We start from the raw sequence: 19,438 nt of genomic DNA, 5'->3' as shown, positions 1-19,438 counted from the left end.
CTCCATCCATCTTCCCCATCAATTTTAACCATCTTCCCTGTCCCTGCTGAAGAAAAGCAGGCCCAAACCATGATGCTGCCACCACCATGTTTGACAGTGGGGATGGTGTGTTCAGGGTGATGAGCTGTGTTGCTTTTATGCCAAACATAACGTTTTGCATTGTTGCCAAAAAGTTCCATTTTGGTTTCAAACTTTAAAACGACACTTTTGCAAACTTTAAACGACACTTTTTATGGATATCTTTAAGAAATGGCTTTCTTCTTGCCACTCTTCCATAAAGGCCAGATTTGTGCAATATACGACTGATTGTTGTCCTATGGACAGAGTCTCCCACCTCAGCTGTAGATCTCTGCAGTTCATCCAGAGTGATCATGGGCCTCTTGGCTGCATCTCTGATCAGTCTTCTCCTTGTATGAGCTGAAAGTTTAGAGGGACGGCCAGGTCTTGGTAGATTTGCAGTGGTCTGATACTCCTTCCATTTCAATATTATCGCTTGCACAGTGCTCCTTGGGATGTTTAAAGCTTGGGAAATCTTTTTATCCAAATCCGGCTTTAAACTTCTTCACAACAGTATCTCGGAACTGCCTGGTGTGTTCCTTGTTCTTCATGATGCTCTCTGCGCTTTTAACGGACCTCTGAGACTATCACAGTGCAGGTGCATTTATACGGAGACTTGATTACACACAGGTGGATTGTATTTATCATCATTAGTCATTTAGGTCAACATTGGATCATTCAGAGATCCTCACTGAACTTTTGGAGAGAGTTTGCTGCACTGAAAGTAAAGGGGCTGAATAATTTTGCACGCCCAATTTTTCAGTTTTTGATTTGTTAAAAAAGTTTGAAATATCCAATAAATGTCGTTCCACTTCATGATTGTGTCCCACTTGTTGTTGATTCTTCACAAAAAAATACAGTTTTATATCTTTATGTTTGAAGCCTGAAATGTGGCAAAAGGTCGCAAAGTTCAAGGGGGCCGAATACTTTCGCAAGGCACTGTACATCCACAGGTACACCTCCAATTGACTCAAATTATGTCAATTAGCCTATCAGAAGCTTCTAAAGTCATGACATAATTTTCTGGAATTTTCCAAGCTGTTTAAAGCACAGTCAACTTAGTGTATGTAAACTTCTGACCCACTGGAATTGTGATACAGTGAATTATAAGTTAAATATTCTGTCTGTAAACAATTGTTGGAAAAATTACTTGTGTCATGCACAAAGTAGATGTCCTAACCGACTTGCCAAAACTATAGTTTGTTAACAAGAAATGAGTGGTTGAAAAACTAGTTTTAATGACTCCAACCTAAGTGTATGTAAACTTCCGACTTCAACTGTAATAGGGGACATTCCAATGTTGTAACACAGGATATGAATAAAAATGAATCACTTTACCTGACTGTGTAATTTAATTATACAGGAGGTGAAAATTGAATATAGATTTGTAAACCATTGGTAAGTGTCAATATGTCTTACTCAACACATGCTAAATACTAAGAAATTAGGTTTCCTCAGAGGTTCTTTGGGAAGGGTGATGGGTCAGTGTGGTTCCACAAATAACCCTTTGAGTACTTAAATGGTTCCTTGCAGTTAAAAAAAAATGTTCTTTCCTCTTTTAGTGGTATTTCAAATGTAGGGGTGGCGGCTCATTGGAATATTTTGGGGTATGGTTTGAGCACTGCTCGTTTTGTGCAACCATGAGTGAGCGTGTCATTCCAGTTTATCAATTCTGTTGTGTTATGCAATTATTACAAGTTAGATAAAAGACAATGGACAGTAATGGTGTCTTGTGAAAGACTCACAAATGGCCTTGTGTCACTTGAAAATGGTTGACTACTGTAAATCTAATTCAGTAGTTCTCAAGTATCTCTGTTCCGGAGCTAGCACAACTGATTCAACTTGATAATAAACACAATAATAAAACCTATGGAATTTTAACAATGTAATAAGGCTATTAATCCAGAATAAAAAAGCTTGTATTGTTCTTAAAAACTTTTTAGATTGAGAAAGGTAATTTATAGAACCATTTTCCATAAATGTTCTATAAAGAGCTATAAAAAGGGTTCTATATAGCACTAACCATAGCAGAACCCTTTTTTGGTGCTATATATAACCTTTATGGTTCTTTATAGAACCTTAGGTAAGGGTTATTTATAGCGCAATACAGGTTCCATTTAGAACCTTATGAGCATGGTTCTTTACAGAACCTTAAAAAAAGGTTCCATATAGATCCTTTGATAGGACAAACTCCACGACACACTGCGGCGCCAGAGCATTGACTGTGTCCTTGAGGATTCTGGAGAAGCTGAACAGTTCAAGAGGTACTGTGTAAGATGTGTTCTGTTGTGCTTTAAAACTGTGCCAAAGTCTGGACTAGGTGTTAGTTTGACTCCTGACTACATGCTATCAAAGTCTGGACTAGGTGTTAGTTTGACTCCTGACTACATGTTGTAACTGGCTACGAGACTATTGCAGCTCTGTGCATGTAACATTTATTGACAATTTAGATAGCTTCTGGAAACAAAACTTGTTTTATAGGGAGGATGGGATCCACCCAAATCATTTGAATTCCTGGATCCTTTCACAGCATTATAAGGCTGTGTTGAGACAATGACTTATCAATGACCTAAACCCAGCTCAGTTAATCCCTGCCATTGTGTCACTGAGTTGTTATAATCCTTCAGCAAATGTACATTATCCCGGGTACGTTGGAAGACACAATGTAAGGAACCTAATTTGTCCCCCTAACTGCACTGAATGCCTCTGCTAATCCTACAACTATTGTATGCAGTAATCATGTGCTTATGACCCAGAGTTATACTGTTAGCACTGAGGCGGTGTGCCCTAGTAGGATGTCCACTGTGTGCAGCTCACCCTGCACTAACATAAATAACATCAGCATGTCTACTTCTGCTAAGCTTCCCAGTAAAGCAATGAAAACAATCAAGCATCCCAGAAAAGCTTAAGAAACAAGAATAGCTTAAGAAACAAGGCTCATGAAATCAATACTTTACTAGTAACAGATGACATTCATATTCTGACAATCTCTGAAACTAACTTAGATAATACTTTGATGATACAGTGGTGGTAATACATGGTTATAACATCTACAGAAAAGACAGTAACTCCAAAGGTAGAGGTGTTGCCGTTTATATTCAGAATCACATTCCTGTAAAGCTTAGAGAGGATCTCATGTTAAATACGGTTGAAGTAATATGGCTACAGGTTCATCTGTCTCACCTAAAGCCCATTCTGGTGGGAAGCTGCTATAGACCACCAAGTGCTAACAGTCAGTATCTGGATAACATGTGTGAAATGCTTGATAATGTATGTGACATCAACAGTGAGGTATATTTTCTGGGTGATTTAAATATTGACTGGCTTTCATCAAGCTGCCCACTAAAGAAAAAGCTTCAAACTATAACTAGTGCCTGCAACCTGGTTCAGGTTATCAGTCAACCTACCAGGTTAGTTACAAAGAGCACATGAATGAAATCATCAACATCACATCTTTACTAATGCTGCAGAAATTAGGTGAGTAGAATGAGCCCACTGAAGAACCTCAGAACGAACTGAATCTGGCCCAAACACATCCTTACAAGGGCTGTTTCTAGGATCAGGCTGGTTTAGCTGAGCCTGACGAACACGGGACTCAATCTCCCAGGAGACGGCAGCAACGATGCAGGAGGAAGGCATCATGGTCTCAGGCTCTGAACTTTTGTTGTCTGCGGTGAACTGACGAGAGACGGCATCAGGCTTGGTATTCTTAGATCCGGGGCGATAAGTGAGTGTGAAGTTGAATCTTCCAAAAAACTATGCCCATCTGGCCTGCCGAGAGTTGGGACGTTTGGCGGTCTGGATGGAGGCTAGATTTTTATGATCTGTACACACAATGAAGGGAAGAACTGAACGCTCTAACCAGTGACACCACTCCTCAAGAGCCAGTTTAACAGTCAAGTTCCCGGTTGCCAACGTCAACATTTCTCTCTGCATGTGAGAGCTTGCGGGACAAGGCACAAGGATGAAGCTTCTGATCCACGGGAGAACGTTGAGACAGGACTGCACCTACCCCGGTATCGGAAGCATCCACCTCGAGGTCAAACTGGAGTTCTGGGTCTGGCTGGGTAAGGATTGGAGTAGAAGTGAAGCGGTGCTTCAGTTCCCAGAATGCTGCCTCTGACTCAGGGGACCAGAGTCAGAGGACCAGAGTCAGAGGACCAGAGTCAGAGGACCAGAGTCAGAGGACCAGAGTCAGAGGACCAGAGTCAGGGGACCAGAGTCAGAGGACCAGAGTCAGAGGACCAGAGTCAGAGGACCAGAGTCAGGGGACCAGAGTCAGAGGACCAGAGTCAGGGGACCAGAGTCAGAGGCAGCATAAACCAGGTCTGCTGTTTATTTGAGCAATATGAGACAGAACGGAGAGATTGAGAGATTGACTTCATCACTACTTGTTTTTGTAAAAAGTGTAGACATGCTGAATGCACCGAGGTGTCTGTTTAAACTACCAGCACACAGCTCCGACACCCATGCATACCCCACAAGACATGCCACCAAAGGTCTCTTCACAATCCCCAAATGAAGACTATGGGAGGCGCACAGTACTACATAAAGCCATGGCTATGTGGAACTCTATTCCACATCAGGTAACAGATGCAACTAGTTCAGTTTAGTCAAATAAAAAAATATAGTCCATTTATATTTTCCAACTGGGCTATACATTTGGGTGAGGTTTTTTTCTTGCCCGAGTAGCCTTGTTTCACTGCCAAAAATAAAATTAAACCATCTAGTGTTCATCGAAAAAACAACACAATGTCAAATACAGCTAGCGTAGTCAAATAATTAACATCTAATCACATTAACCCGTTACTCTCTCGTGGGAATTCCACTAACGGTCCGTATGTAGCCAAACGTAGCTGCTGCTCATTCCGTTTGCTCGAAAATGGATAAATGGTTAAAATAAAGTAAGGCCCGCATACATAGAGACACATACCAGCTCTACTGGTAGTACTGCTACTACCGGCAGTACTACACCTGCACCTGTCAACAACACAAGTTCTGCTTCCACGAGCACATCCAATACTAGCATCAGTAATTCTTAATTTGTTGTTAGCACAGCTAGCATGGACACTGACAGTTGTGAATCTGATGCAGCCAAAGAGCTACTGCCCCCTTACCTGGGAAAGCACCGAACAACAGAGATGGACATTGGGCCATCGAAAAGGCGCAAATATGATGACAACTACATTGATCTCAGGTTCACTTATATTGGGAGTAGTGCCTTTCCTCAGCCACAGTGTGTTATATGTGCAAAAGTACTATCTCACAACTCGATGAAACCTTCACTCTTGCACAGACATTTAGAAACAAAACATGCCAATTTGAAAAATAAAGTATTACTACTTTCAAGTAGTAAGATGTATAATACCATAAATAAGGGGCTAGAAGCGTTTTTGTCCATTACATTTTTGTGAGGGGCAATTAAGGAAGATATCCTCTTCTGGAAACCTGTACAACAGGAGAAGATATTTGTAAAGTACTGGAAAGATTTGTGACATCAAATGGACTTCGGTGGTCAAGATGTGTTGGTGTCTGTACTGATGGCGCAAAAGCTATGACAGGGAGACATAGTGGAGTGGTAACGCGCGTGCAAGCAGTTGCTCCCGATGCCACTTGGGTACACTGCAGCATCCACCAAGAGGCTCTTGCTGCCAAAGAAATGCCTGACAGCTTGAAAGACATTTTGCACACTACAGTGAAAATGGTTAACTTTGTTGAAGCAAGGCCCCTGATCTCTCGTGTATTTTCTGCACTATGCAGTGAAAGGGCAGCGACCACGTAATACTTTTACAACATACAGAAGTGCGCTGGTTATCAAGGGGCAAAGTACTGACATGTTTTTTTGAATTGATAAATGAGCTTAAAGTTTTCTTTACTGACCATAATTTTCACTTGTCTGACCGCTTGCATGATGAGTTTCTCACACGACTGGCCTATCTGGGTGATGTTTTTTCTCACCTGAATGATCTGAATCTAGGATTACAGGGACTCTCTGCAACTATATTCAATGTGTGGGACAAAATTGAGGCTATGATTAAGAAGTTGGAGCTCTTCTCTGTCTGCATTAACAAGGGCAACACACAGGTCTTTCCATCATGGTATCGTTTTTTGTGTGCAAATGAACTCAATCTACGGACAATGTCAAATGTGATAAAGCGAAGCACCTGAGTTGGGTGCGCAATTACCCAGGTACTTTCCTGAAACGGATGACATAAACAACTGGTTTCGTTATCCCTTTCATGCTCTGCCTCCAGTCCACTTACCGATATCTGAACAAGAGAGCCTCATCGAAATTGCAACAAGCGGTTCTGTGAAAATTGAATTTAAATTAGAAGCCACTGCCAGATTTCTGGATTTGTCTGCGCTCAGAGTATCCTGACTTGGCAAATCGCGCTGTTAAGACACCCCTCACGTTTTTGTAAATATTTGAGTATATCTTTTCATGTGACAACACTGACGAAATGACACTTTGCTACAATGTAAAGTAGTGAGTGCAACAAAAGTGAGTACACCCCTAAGTGAAAATGTCCAAATTGGGCCCAAAGTGTCAATATTTTGTGTGGCCACCATCATTTTCCAGCACTGCCTTAACCCTCTTGGGCATGGACTTCACCAGAACTTCACAGGTTGCCACTGGAGTCCTCTTCCACTCCTCCATGACGACATCAAGGAGCTGGTGGACGTTAGAGACCTTGCACTCCTCCACCTCCCGTTTGAGGATGCCCCACAGATGCTCAATAGGGTTTAGGTCTGGAGACATGCTTGGCCAATCCATCACCTTTACCTTCAGCTTCTTTAGCAAGGCAGTGGTCGTCTTGGAGGTGTGTTTGGGGTCGTTATCATGTTGGAATACTGCCCTGCGGCCCAGTCTCCGAAGGGAGGGGGATCAGGCTCTGCTTCAGTATGCCACAGTACATGTTGGCATTCACGGTTCCCTCAATGAACTGTAGCTCCCCAGTGCCGGCAGCACTCATGCAGCCCCAGACCATGACACTCCCACCACCATGCTTGACTGTAGGCAAGACACACTTGTCTTTATACTCCTCACCTGGTTGCCGCCACACACGCTTGACACCATCTGAACCAAATAAGTTTAGCTTGGTCTCATCAGACCACAGGACATGGTTCCAGTAATCCATGTCCTTAGTCTGCTTGTCTTCAGCAAACTGTTTGCGGCCTTTCTTGTGCATCATCTTTAGAAGAGGCTTCCTTCTGGGACAACAGCCATGCAGACCAATTTGATGCTGTGTACGGTCTATGGTCTGAGCACTGACAGGCTGACCCCCCCACCCCTTCAACCTCTGCAGCAATGCTGGCAGCACTCATACGTCTATTTCCCAAAGACAACCTCTGGATATGACGCTGAGCACGTGCACTCAACTTCTTTGGTCGACCATGGCGAGGCCTGTTCTGAGTGGAACCTGTCCAGTTAAACCGCTGTATGGTCTTGGCCACCGTGCTGCAACTCAGTTTCAGGGTCTTGGCAATCTTCTTATAGCCCAGGCCATCTTTATGTAGAGCAACAATTCTTTTTTTCAGATCCTCAGAGAGTTCTTTGCGTCACTTGAGTGGGTTGAGTCACTGATGTGACCTTCCTGTCTGGGTTGGCGCCCCCCCTTGGCTTGTGCGGTGGCGGAGATCTTTGTGGGCTATACTCGGCCTTGTCTCAGGATGGTAAGTTGGTGGTTGAAGATATCCCTCTAGTGGTGTGGGGGCTGTGCTTTGGCAAAGTGGGTGGGGTTATATCCTTCCTGTTTGGCCCTGTCCTTGGGTGTCATCGGATGGGGCCACAGTGTCTCCTGACCCCTCCTGTCTCAGCCTCCAGTATTTATGCTGCAGTAGTTTATGTGTCGGGGGGCTAGGGTCAGTTTGTTATATGTGGAGTACTTCTCCTGTCCTATCCGGTGTCCTGTGTGAATTTAAGTATATGTAACAGTATAACCTTCTGCACACATCAACAACAGTCACCCCTCAAAGCATCGTTACCCATCGCTCCACAAAAGCCGCAGCCCTTGCAGAGCAAGGGGAACCACTACTTCAAGGTCTCAGAGCAAGTGACGTCACCGATTGAAACGCTATTTAGTGCGCACCACCTCTAACTAAGCTAGCCGTTTCACATCCGTTACATATGCTCTCTCTAATTCTCTCTTTCTTTCTCTCGGAGGACCTGAGCCCTAGGATCATGCCTCGGGACTACCTGACATGATGACTCCTTGCTGTCCCAGTCCACCTGGCTGTGCTGCTGCTCCAGTTTCAACAGTTCTGCCTGTGATTATTATTATTTGACCATGCTGGTCATTTATGAACATTTGAACATCTTGGCCATGTTCTGTTATAATCTCCACCCGGCACAGCCAGAAGAGGACTGGCCACCCCACATAGCCTGGTTCCTCTCTAGGTTTCTTCCTAGGTTTTGGCCTTTCTAGGGAGTTTTTCCTAGCCACTGTGCTTCTACACCTGCATTGCTTGCTGTTTGGGGTTTTAGGCTGGGTTTCTGTACAGCACTTTGAGATATCAGCTGATGTACAAAGGGCTATATAAATAAATTTGATTTGATTTGCCATGAGGTGCCATGTTGAACTTCCAGTGACCAGTCAGTATGTGGGAGTGTGAGAGCGATGACACCATCACTAGCATGAAAACTAAATACAAACCCAGACTGTGTGTGGAAAATTATTTAATATTGAGGCTCTCTCCAATACAACCCAAAATTGCAGAGTTATGTGCATCCTTTCAAGCACACCATTTCATTAACCTGTGGTGAGTTTACAGGCTTACAATGATGGCAAAAAACAACATTTGAGAGTGCGCTGACCCGGCTGCTAGAGGGGGTACGCAGCTGGAGGTTGAATGTTTGAAGGGCTACGGGACTATAAAACGTTTGGGAACCACTGAACTAGTAGAATCAGATTTGAAAAACAGATAAAAATACACCTTATGGAACAGCAGGGACTGTGAAGAGACACACACAGGCACAGACACACATGATAAGACACGCACTCTACACACACGTACACATGGATGTTGTATTGTGAATATGTGATAGTAGCCTGAGGGAACACTCTAAATGTATAGGGTAAAGTGTTATGTAATGTTATGTAATATTTTTCACTGTATTTAACTGCTCTGATGTTGCTGGACCCCAGAAAGAGTAGCTGCTGCCTTGGCAACTTAAGGTGGATCCATAATAAATATATATTGTCTGGACTAGGTGTTGGTTTGACTCATGACTACAAGTTGTCAAAGTCTGGACTAGGCCTGCAGTTCAAACTCATAAAAGACACACTCTCACCTTGTGCCCTAGGTGGGATCCACGTCATCTTGGAGGGCGGTCCAAATGATTAGCCAAGCAAGGGAAGTTTGAAACGTAAGCCCCTCTGCCCTCGTTTACAGTCGAGTTTACAATCATCTTCACTCCGGGGTCTGAAGCTCCCCATAATTCAATTCGCGACGATTGTACCTCCGCTAAGAAAAGTCTGCGAATACTTCAAAACAACATCAATGGAGAAGTCGACATACAAGTGTAAGTAAAAACGAATGCAAATACATTAGAAATTGTGCTAATAGTGCACATAACGGCACAAACACGTCTCGTAAAAAGTAAATATGTTTTGGTTATCTTTCGGAAATTGTAGAAATAAAACATATTCCTTCTTCAGAAGTTCCAGCTAGGCAGGCTAACGTCAGATAGTTAATTAATTTGCTAGCTATCATACAGTAGGCGTATATTAATAATGATATATAAGTAGACATAAGTAGACATGCACTCATAATTGACTGTAGTGCATATAAAGCATCCACACTGAAAACAATCATCGCGGGATGAACGAGTGACGAATTTCCGGCCAATGGTGGACCTTTTAAAAATCATTATTTCCTTCAAATTTCATAGGCGTCACAATAGCTCTTTCCACTGTTTTTACAGAACAATTTAAGAAAATAAACAATAGAACAAATGATTAAGTTCACATTTTTAATTTTGTGTGTTGACCTAATACAAGTTAGTGATTACTTTCAAACGGTGTCTTTTGTCTCCTGAATGAGAAGATCTGATGTTGATTCAAAACATTTGGTATGTAATTAATTCATATTACTTGTACAATAAAAAACTAAAAGGAGTGGCAAAAACCCTATTCCTCTTAAACATTTTAGAAACACACTTTAGCTGCCTTTAATGTTTGGATTTATGTAGGAAAATAACATTCAGCAGTAAAAAAACAAAACAGGTTTAGAAGTTTTTTGTTGTTGGTTTTTAAAACTGACTGGATATGGACGGTATTCATTTAAACAAGGCATAAAATGGATAAGAACGTGGCAACCCCTTGGAATAGCTTCATTTACGTCAAATGTAAGCCCACAATGAACTATAAATTATATATTTTAATATTACAAAAACAACTTGGTAAAAAATACTTATTTTTAAACTGTACAGTCACCAAGTACACAGAATGATCACAACTTCAAACAGTTCTTCATTTGGCGTCTCCAGCGGCTTCAACCTTCGCCTCAGCCTTGGCATCACCTTTCTCAGCTGCCTTCTTTCCTTTGACTGGCTTTTTGGGTGCGGCTCTTTTTTGGGGTTTGGGCGCAGATCTAGATGACAAACGTGCTGAACGTCTTGCAGGCTCATCTCCCTTGGTAGCACTCTTTCTTTTAGGCATGTTGATGATTGTTCGGGAATTGCAACACAATTTGTTTTAATGTGAGTTCTCACTAAGCTCTTCTAGCCACGTTAGCAATGCAACAATGGTGAATGTAAAATAATGACCGAATCAATTCTTCCTCGCCCCTTGTCTTGCAAGTGTATACTTGTCAGACGTCATGAAACGTCATCAGAAGTCTCCACTTAATTTGAGGGTTGAGGGGATAGGGTGTGTCTTTAAGTGTTTTACTGCAACCTTTGTGTTAGTTTGACTCCTGACCACATGCTACCTCTAGAGGTTTGATTAGTCTTTCCTTGCTGTGTCTCATCTGACCAGAAATAATATATCCCCTTCTTTCTTTATACCAATTAAACGACACAAGTATAATTTATAATCCTGTGAAATCGAAAATTCCCTTGCCCCTGGAGACTACACACTGTGGATGCAGCTTGTAGCGCGTTCCGTTCACCCCCACAGTGATGTCCATTTGGTTCGGCCCACGGTTCTATCGGATTGTGTCGACAACGGTGGCCACCAGGCGGAGACAATGTACCACACACCCTTCCCTTTCTCAGAGGTCCCCAGCCGACCTCTCTGGGAGGAGAAGATGAAACTGATTGAGTTGCAAAATAAACTGGATAATATATATTAAATAAACTGAATAATATATATTAAATAAATAAAATGGATAATATATAGATGAAATAAAATTGATAATATATAGAGAAACTGGATAAAATATAGAGATTAAAAGCAGAAGGAGACATTATTAGATCTAGGAAAAAATGGATTGAGGGAGAACAGAATTCATCCTATTTCTTTAGACTTGAGCAATTTCACTCGACAAGTAACACTATCCACAAGTTAAACATTGGTGTTATTACACATGACCAAAAATGAATCACTAAATATTGTAGCAATTTTTATAGATCTACTTACTATCAGGAATCCACAGATATGTTTTTTTGACTCACTAAATAATGTTCTCTCTATCAGTGATAAAGAATCTAAACAGTGTGATGAACCCATCACCGTTGAAGAGATTAGAGTCTATCAAACATCTAAAGAACAATAAATAACCAGATGTTGATGGAATTACTTCAGAATTTTACAAAAACAATTCTGAACAAGTAGCTCCCTTCCTATTTGAAGTCTTTTTAGAGAGTATTAAAAACAATGTTCTCCCTTCTATAATGAGTCAGGGGTTAATAACACTGATACCTAAGCCTAAAAAAGAAGTGCTGCTCATCGATAACTGGCGTCCAATTTGTCTTCTTAATAATGACTAAGATATTAACCTTACTACTTGCAAAAATAATTAAAGAAGTCCTGGATGCAATCATTGATGAAACACAGTCTGGCTTTATGAGGAACAGACATGTCTAACAATATCAGACTAGTATTAGACCTACTTGACTACTCAGACCTAATAACTGAGGATAGCTTCATATTATTTTTAGAATTTTTATAAAGCATTTGACACAGTAGAGCATCAGTTCCTCTTCCACTCCCTTAAGAAATTTAGCTTTGGGGATTTTTTTCTGTAAGGCTATTAAGACTCTATACAAATGGTAACAGCTCTATCAACTTGAAATATGGCACCTCATCTAGATTTGAGTTAAAGAGAGGAATTGGGCTTGGTTGTCCTATCTCTCTGTATCTGTTTTTATTAATCACCCAACTTCTCACAAATTATTTAAATAATAGTCCTGTACAAGGTATTTCCATAGCTGGTAAAGAAATTATAAGCCAGCTGGCTGACGAAACTACATTTTTTCTAAAAGATGCTAACCAAATTCCCATATTGACCAATATGACAATCCTTTTCCAAAGCGTCTGGTCTATATCTTAACATTAATAAATGTGAACTCATAGCTGTCAAAGATTGTGTGAAACCTTCATATTATGGTATTCCAGTGAAAGAAGAACTTACAGTTGAAGTCGGAAGTTTACATACACTTAGGTTGGAGTCATTAAAACTCGTTTTTCAACCACTCCACAAATTTCTTGTTAACAAACTATAGTTTTGGCAAGTCGGTTAGAACATCTACTATGTGCATGACAAGTAATTTTACCAACAATTGTTTACAGACAGATTATTTAACTTATAATTCACTGTATCACAATTCCAGTGGGTCAGAAGTTTACATACACTAAATTGACTGTGCCTTTAAACAGCTTGGAAAATTCCAGAAAATGATGTCATGGCTTTAGAAGCTTCTGATAGGTTAATTGAAATCATTTGAGTCAATTGGAGGTGTACCCTTGGATGCATTTCAAGGCCTACCTTCAAACTCAGTGTCTCTTTGCTTGACGACAATGGAAAATCAAAAGAAATCAGCCAAGACCACAGAAAAAAATGGTAGACCTCCACAAGTCTGGTTCATCCTTGGGAGCAATTTCCAAACGCCTGAAGGTACCACGTTCATCTGTACAAACAATAGTACGCAAGTATAAACACCATGGGACCACGCAGCTGTCATACCGCTCAGGAAGGCGACATTTTGTCTCCTCGAGATGAACGTACTTTGGTGCAAAAAGTGCAAATCAATCCCAGAACAACAGCAAATGACCTTGTGAAGATGCTGGAGGGACTGGTGCCCTTCAAAAAATAGATGGCATCATGAGGAGGGGAACATTTTGTGGATATATTGAAGCAACATCTCAAGACATCAGTCAGGAAGTTAAAGCTTGGTCGCAAATGGGTCTTCAAAATGGACAATGACTCCAAGCAAACTTCCAAAGTTGTGGCAAAATGGCTTAAGGACAACAAAGTCAAGGTATTGGTGTGGCCATCACAAAGCCTTGACCTCAATCCTATAGAAAATGTTTGGGCAGAACTGAAAAAGTGTGTTCGAGCAAGGAGGCCTACAAACCTGACTCAGTTACACCAGCTCTGTCCGGAGAAAATGGGCCAAAATTCACCCAACTTATTGTGGGAAGCTTGTGGAAGGCTACCCGACACGTTTGACCCAAGTTAAACAATTTAAAAGCAATGCTACCAAATACTAATTGAGTGTATGTAAACTTCTGACCCACTGGGAATGTGATGAAAGAAATAAAAGCTGAAATATCACCCTTTCTACTATTATTCTGACATTTCACATCCTTTAAATAAACGGTGATCCTACCTGACCTAAGACAGGGAATTTTTACGAGGATTAAATGTCATGAATTGTTAACTGTTTAAATGTATTTGGCTAAGGTGTATGTAAACTTTTGAATTCAACTGTACATATTTAGGCATAACCATTATTAAGGAGCAGAAGTCGAGAGGCTTACTCAATTTTAAACATCTTATTTAAAAAAAACAGAATAAACAAAATCAATGGCTACAGAGGGACTTAATCTTTAAAAGGAAGAGTCCTAATAACCAAGGCTGAAGGTATCTCTAGACTAACATATGGCGCTCTGTCTTTATATCTTGACTGTAAAATAAGCGAGGAGAGAGTTAAAAAGCATCTGGTCTATCTGGAGAAACCGTACACATTACATTAGGAAAACTGTTGTAATGAATACTTGTGTATGGTGGGCTGAACTTTCTGGACATTACTACCTTTACTACATTTAAGATCAATTGGATAAAACAATTCATAAGACCCACTTCTATGTGGAATTTTATTCCTCATCATGTCTTGTCTACTTTTGGTGGCCTTAACTTCATGTTGGTTTGCAATTCTAATATTGACAAAGTTCCAGTGACTCTGCTTTTCATCGGCAGGTTTTCTTATCATGGTCCTTAATTTATAAGCATAATTTTTCTCCACACAGATATTATATATGGAATAATCGTGATATATTGTATAAAAATACTTATTCGTTTTTAGAATATTGGTTCTGAAATAATATCCTATTGGTGAGCCAACTGATAAATGCAGAGGGTTTTTTACTTAGTTATAAGGAATTCTTATCACTTTACAAGGTCCCCGTAACACCTAAAGATTTTGCAATTGTTTTAGATGCCATTCCCTCAGGTGTTGCTTTATTATTCAGGAATGTGTCAAGACCTGACCCTCAGAGCCTACCTTCTGTTGACCCTGTTGACTCATCAGTAGGAAAGATTTGTTTCTCTTTTGGTCCATTCAACAACAGAGCGATATGAATCTTGTTTCAGCAAGATGTTGTACCTTATGTCATGCCTTATTGGAACAGATCTATTGATAATATCTTTTGGAAAAAAGTTTGGATGTTGCTGCACACATGCCTACTTGTTAACAAAATTAAGGAAGTTTCCTTTAAAATGGTTCATAAATATTATCCTGCCAGCCACTATATGAAGAAGTTTAAGGAAAACATCAACTCAAATTGTACCTTTTGTAATGACCACCCAGAAACAGTGTTGCATCTTTTTTGGCGTTGTATTCATGTAAGGAAACTGTGGCAAGACATCAGTAGATTTATAATTTATGAAGATTTTACACTATTGTGGAGAGATGTACTGCTTGGATTATTTACCTACAATAGAAATAAGATGAAACAATTTTATGTCATTCTTTTGGCCAAATTTCATATTCATGAATGTAAATCTACAAACAAAACACCACATTTTCTTACCTTACAAAAATAAATGGAACTATATTTTAAGACAATAAAAATACTCTAACAAAAAAAGCTGTTAGAATTATAAGTGTTTTGTATGTCCCTTAAGGTCCTTGTTTAATGTGATTATTGTACACCTTAGCCCCGCCTCCAGCCCCGCACCCTATCCCCCCTAGCCCCGCCTCCAGCCCCCCGCACCCTATCCCCCTAGCCCCGCCCCACACCCTAGCCCTGCCTCCAGCCCCACACCCTATCCCCCTAGCCCCGCCCCACACCCTAGCCCCGCCTCCAGCCCCACACCCTATCCCCCTAGCCCCGCCCCACACCCTAGCCCCGCCCAGCCCCACACCCTCCCCCTAGCCCCGCCCCACACCCTAGCCCCGCCTCCAGCCCCACACCCTATCCCCCCTCCAGCCCAATTGTCCCCCTTTGTATAGGATTTATTTATACTTGTGTTTCCACATTCTTCCTGTATTGATGTTAATTTTTTTAAAATATATTTTAAAAAATGGACCACACCACCTTGACGATGACGCTGTCATCACGTATGCTGTCTAGACGCAGCTGCAGCAGAATGGACCACACCACCTTGACGATGACGCTGTCATCACGTATGCTGTTTAGACGCAGCTGCAGCAGAATGGACCGCACCTGCAGTAGCGCCAAGCGGTCACTGGGGGAAATAGAGGATTCTCAAACTTGATTTTCTTGTACGCCTGGGTGTATTCACTACATTTTAGTCCTTCAGCAGATGCTTTTATCCAAAGCGACTTACAGTTAGTGCATTCCTTTTAAGGTAGCTAGGTGGGACAACCACAAATCACAGTCATAGTTGGTCATCTTTCCTCAACAAAGCAGCAAAGTCTATACTAGTAAGAAAATACAGTTTAGTCACCTCAACTTGCTAAATTTCCACATTATTAATTACAAGTTTATTGTTATGTGAATGATTTGTCTCAAATACAATGCTTTTAGTTTTGGATATATTTAGGACTAACTTATTTCTTGCCACCTATTCTGAAACTGACTGCAGCTCTTTGTTAAGTGTTGCATTAATTTCTCTTGCTGTAGTAGCAGACATGCATAGTGTTGAGTCATCCACAGGCTTTATTCAGAGCCAGTGGCAGGTCATTAGTAAATATGTTAATGAAAGAAACGTAGGGGGTAGGGGTGAGGGTGTGCTGTGGGATTCATCAAGATACTTTGTGAATAGGTAGGTTTTTTAACCAAATTGTTTCTAGTCATCTCTCCTCTCAGGCTTTTTCATTTTTGAACTTATGGTGATCGGTATCTACACTTTCATAGTATTACCACGACAACCGGCAAAACATTTAGTCTTTCAATCACCCACATGGGTATAACCAATGAGGAGATGGCACGTTGGCACCTGCTTCTATAAACCAATGATATAGGAGAGGCAGGACTTGCAGCACTGCGTCAGAAATAGAAAGGATTTCTATTTTAGCCCTTGGCATCGCAGATGCTCGTGAGAAGTGTGGGCGCAATAATTGAATAACATGGATTTCTGAATGTATTTTGCGACGCTCGCGCATGCGACGTGTCCGGTCTGGTCAGCATGTAAGAAAGATATGTGCTTTCACGTCAGAGTCTCCAAAAGTCTCCAATAACACCAGAAAAAGTCGCTAGAGGGGTCTGAATACTTGCTAAATATAGCGACAAAGTCGCTAAGTTGGCAACACTGCGGGGAGGGGCATACCTGAATTTGTCCAATAGAAACTCTAGTTGGAAGTGATGATATCACAATGGAGAGAACCCTGGTATGAAAGCCTACTTCACTTATGCAAGGGTAAACACTTACTGTAAGTAACCCTAACCAGCATTAAAAGCACATATTCATTTTAGTAATCTTATATTTCCCATGTGGATTTACGTTGGATCTGTCTACTATTACTACAGACCTTAGTAGCTGTACTACTTGGTCTCTCTTCAGAGGCTCTGTGATGTGGCCCCGGGAACAGAAGACCTCTCCTGGTTGGTCGATGAGAATCTGTCTCACTATCTCCCTGAAGTACATACCGCTGGTCATCTTCTCAAACCTGGGGGGAACAGGATATGACATGGATATGACAGGATATGACAACATGCAAAAAAAGCTTAAATTGTTCAATATTTCACTGTATTGCCAGGGCAATAGTCTAGACCTTTTTATTTACTCATATGGGGACATTGTCATGCAGAATTTGAATCAAGCCTTTTTAAATGATTATGGGTCAGGGAAAATTCCCATAAGCATAATGTATTGCTCTTTAACATGGTTGAATAATTCATTTGTATTAGATTTAGACTGAACTATGGATAAGAAACTAATTGAATGACAATCCCTGGCAGCAGGGTGTCCTCTAGTAGCACAGTAAGTTATGATATATTATTATTATAAAATTATTATTATACAATTATTTTTGTGCATGAAGTGTTCAGTCAGATCTGGTACCAGGGTATCCTCTACATCAGAGGTTCTTAAACCTTTTTAGCGCGAGACCCAAATGAGAAATTTACCTTCGTCCCGTGACCTAAATCGTCCTCCAACAACCCAAATGAAGAGTAACTCGCGGCCCACCTCTCACATGCCCAGGGCCCACTTTGGGTCCTGAACCAATAGTTTTAGAAACCCTGGTCAGTCTGATCTGGATATTAACAACTTGCCTTTGTTTGCCGTTGTTCAATGACCCCTCATCTACTTCTCTGTCAAACTTGGTCCAGATGTCCTCTAGGGAGTCATTCTCCCCTAAACCGACCCACTCTGTGTTTACACACGTCCATCCCTTGTCCCACTCCACCATCTCCATGTTTCTCATTTCCTCCATGTAACACACGTTACTCCTCGTCCCTAGGGGGCAGCATTTCACTCTGCGATCATACACATCTCACTGTTTTGTTAGTGTAGTGCAGTATAAAATCACCAGGGCTGAGAATAGCTAGAACCTACATACCAGCAATGAGTCCCATCTCACACTTGGGGTCTTCATATGAACACATCATTGTGCACGCTGTGTCATTCACCACAGCAAGAATATCGAGCTCAGATTGCTACAGGAAACAAAATCTTACATTTGGCCTATGGATACTTTTATAATTGGCAATAGTATAGTTATTTCCATCCAGACTAGCTATTACAGAGCACAGTAGGGCTTGTTCCATTTCACTCACATTCCTTGTTCTTATAAGCTTCTCGCAGCATTTCCACCACATCACTTCCTTCACAGTCTGTGGCTTTGAACCCTTTTGGTCCAGCTAACCAAACTTCCCTGAGGAAGGAAGTATTACAATGGAGAGCTGTTACATACTCGGAAAAATAATGTAATGTCTTACCCTGATTAAGCAGACAGGACATTGAAATAACTGCCATTCTTTGGCATTAAGGTTGCTGATCTTTATCATGACGATGCACTTTTCTTCATGATGCTCTCTGCGCTTTTAACGGACCTCTGAGACTATCACAGTGCAGGTGCATTTATACGGAGACTTGATTACACACAGGTGGATTGTATTCATCATCATTAGTCATTTAGGTCAACATTGGATCATTCAGAGATCCTCACTGAACTTCTGGAGAGAGTTTGCTGCACTGAAAGTAAAGGGGCTGAATAATTTTGCACGCCCAATTTTTCAGTTTTTTATTTGTTAAAAAAGTTGGAAATATCCAATAAATGTTGTTCCACTTCATGATTGTGTCCCACTTGTTGTTGATTCTTCACAAAAAAATACAGTTTTATATCTTTATGTTTGAAGATATGTGTTATATCAGTTGTGCACCGGGGCCTCCCACTCTTTCTATTCTGGCTAGAGCCAGTTTGCGTTGTTCTGTGAAGGGAGTAGTACAGAGCGTTGTATGAGATCTTCAGTTTCTCACATGGAATAGCCTTCATTTCTCAGAAAAAGAATAGACTGACAGTTTCAGAAGAAAGTTCTTTGTTTCTGACCATTTTGAGCCTGTAATTGAACATACAAATGCTGATGCTCCAGATACTCAACTAGTCTAAAGAAGGCTAGTTTTATTGTTTCATTAATTAGAACAACAGTTTTCAGTGGTGCTAACAATAGCATAAGGATTTTCTAATGATCAATTAGCCAACATCTGTATTTCTATAGCAACTAGGCTACTTACAGTATGTACACATAACCAAAAAGTTTCTTATCAAATACAATCCTTCAAACATCAGAAATGTGTCACATTCTTG

General features: G+C 41.0%; 3 protein-coding genes across 3 annotated transcripts in view; all 3 read right to left on the bottom strand.

Moving 5' to 3' along the window:
- Window positions 1-9,478, bottom strand: part of LOC112224663 (hexokinase-1) — a 38,094-nt gene extending 28,616 nt beyond the window's left edge. Inside the window, exon 1 of the mRNA XM_024388356.2 lies at window positions 9,350-9,478. The gene's annotated coding sequence lies outside the window, so the exon portion shown is untranslated. The remainder of the gene's footprint in view (window positions 1-9,349) is intronic.
- Window positions 9,479-10,649: 1,171 nt separating this feature from the next.
- LOC112224666 (hexokinase-1-like) lies at window positions 10,650-17,343 on the bottom strand. The gene is made up of 3 exons (XM_024388358.2): window positions 17,159-17,343; window positions 15,762-15,912; window positions 10,650-11,294 (listed from the first exon to the last, which is right to left on the bottom strand). Exons 1-3 carry the CDS (start codon window positions 17,341-17,343, stop codon window positions 11,166-11,168), a joined length of 465 nt encoding a protein of 154 aa, XP_024244126.2. The 3' UTR covers window positions 10,650-11,165.
- A 230-nt stretch (window positions 17,344-17,573) lies between these two features.
- LOC112224665 (hexokinase HKDC1-like) lies at window positions 17,574-18,672 on the bottom strand. The gene is made up of 3 exons (XM_024388357.2): window positions 18,408-18,672; window positions 18,191-18,287; window positions 17,574-18,087 (listed from the first exon to the last, which is right to left on the bottom strand). The coding sequence occupies exons 1-3, from the start codon at window positions 18,447-18,449 to the stop codon at window positions 17,771-17,773; spliced, it is 456 nt and encodes a 151-aa protein (XP_024244125.1). The 5' UTR covers window positions 18,450-18,672; the 3' UTR covers window positions 17,574-17,770.
- Window positions 18,673-19,438: the final 766 nt, after the last annotated feature.

Source organism: Oncorhynchus tshawytscha, linkage group LG25, assembly GCF_018296145.1.
Source record: "Oncorhynchus tshawytscha isolate Ot180627B linkage group LG25, Otsh_v2.0, whole genome shotgun sequence".
Classification (NCBI taxonomy): domain Eukaryota; kingdom Metazoa; phylum Chordata; class Actinopteri; order Salmoniformes; family Salmonidae; genus Oncorhynchus; species Oncorhynchus tshawytscha.
Note: the sequence above shows the minus strand (reverse complement) of the source record. Positions and strands in the feature narration are given on the sequence as shown.

Bases quoted from the DNA above. Each gene is read 5' to 3' on its own strand.
- LOC112224666 (XM_024388358.2), bottom strand. From the start codon at position 17,343: ATGTTGTCATATCCTGTCATATCCATGTCATATCCTGTTCCCCCCAGG. The intron at 15,913-17,158 runs GTCTGTAGTAAT...TATTTCCCCCAG, and splicing joins CAAGTAGTACAGCTACTAAG to TGACCGCTTGGCGCTACTGC. The intron at 11,295-15,761 runs GTGGTGTGGTCC...TTCTCCTCCCAG, and splicing joins ATGACAGCGTCATCGTCAAG to AGAGGTCGGCTGGGGACCTC.
- LOC112224665 (XM_024388357.2), bottom strand. From the start codon at position 18,449: ATGTGGTGGAAATGCTGCGAGAAGCTTATAAGAACAAGGAAT. The intron at 18,288-18,407 runs GTGAGTGAAATG...TGTTTCCTGTAG, and splicing joins AGCTTATAAGAACAAGGAAT to CAATCTGAGCTCGATATTCT. The intron at 18,088-18,190 runs GTATGTAGGTTC...GCTGCCCCCTAG, and splicing joins TGAGATGGGACTCATTGCTG to GGACGAGGAGTAACGTGTGT.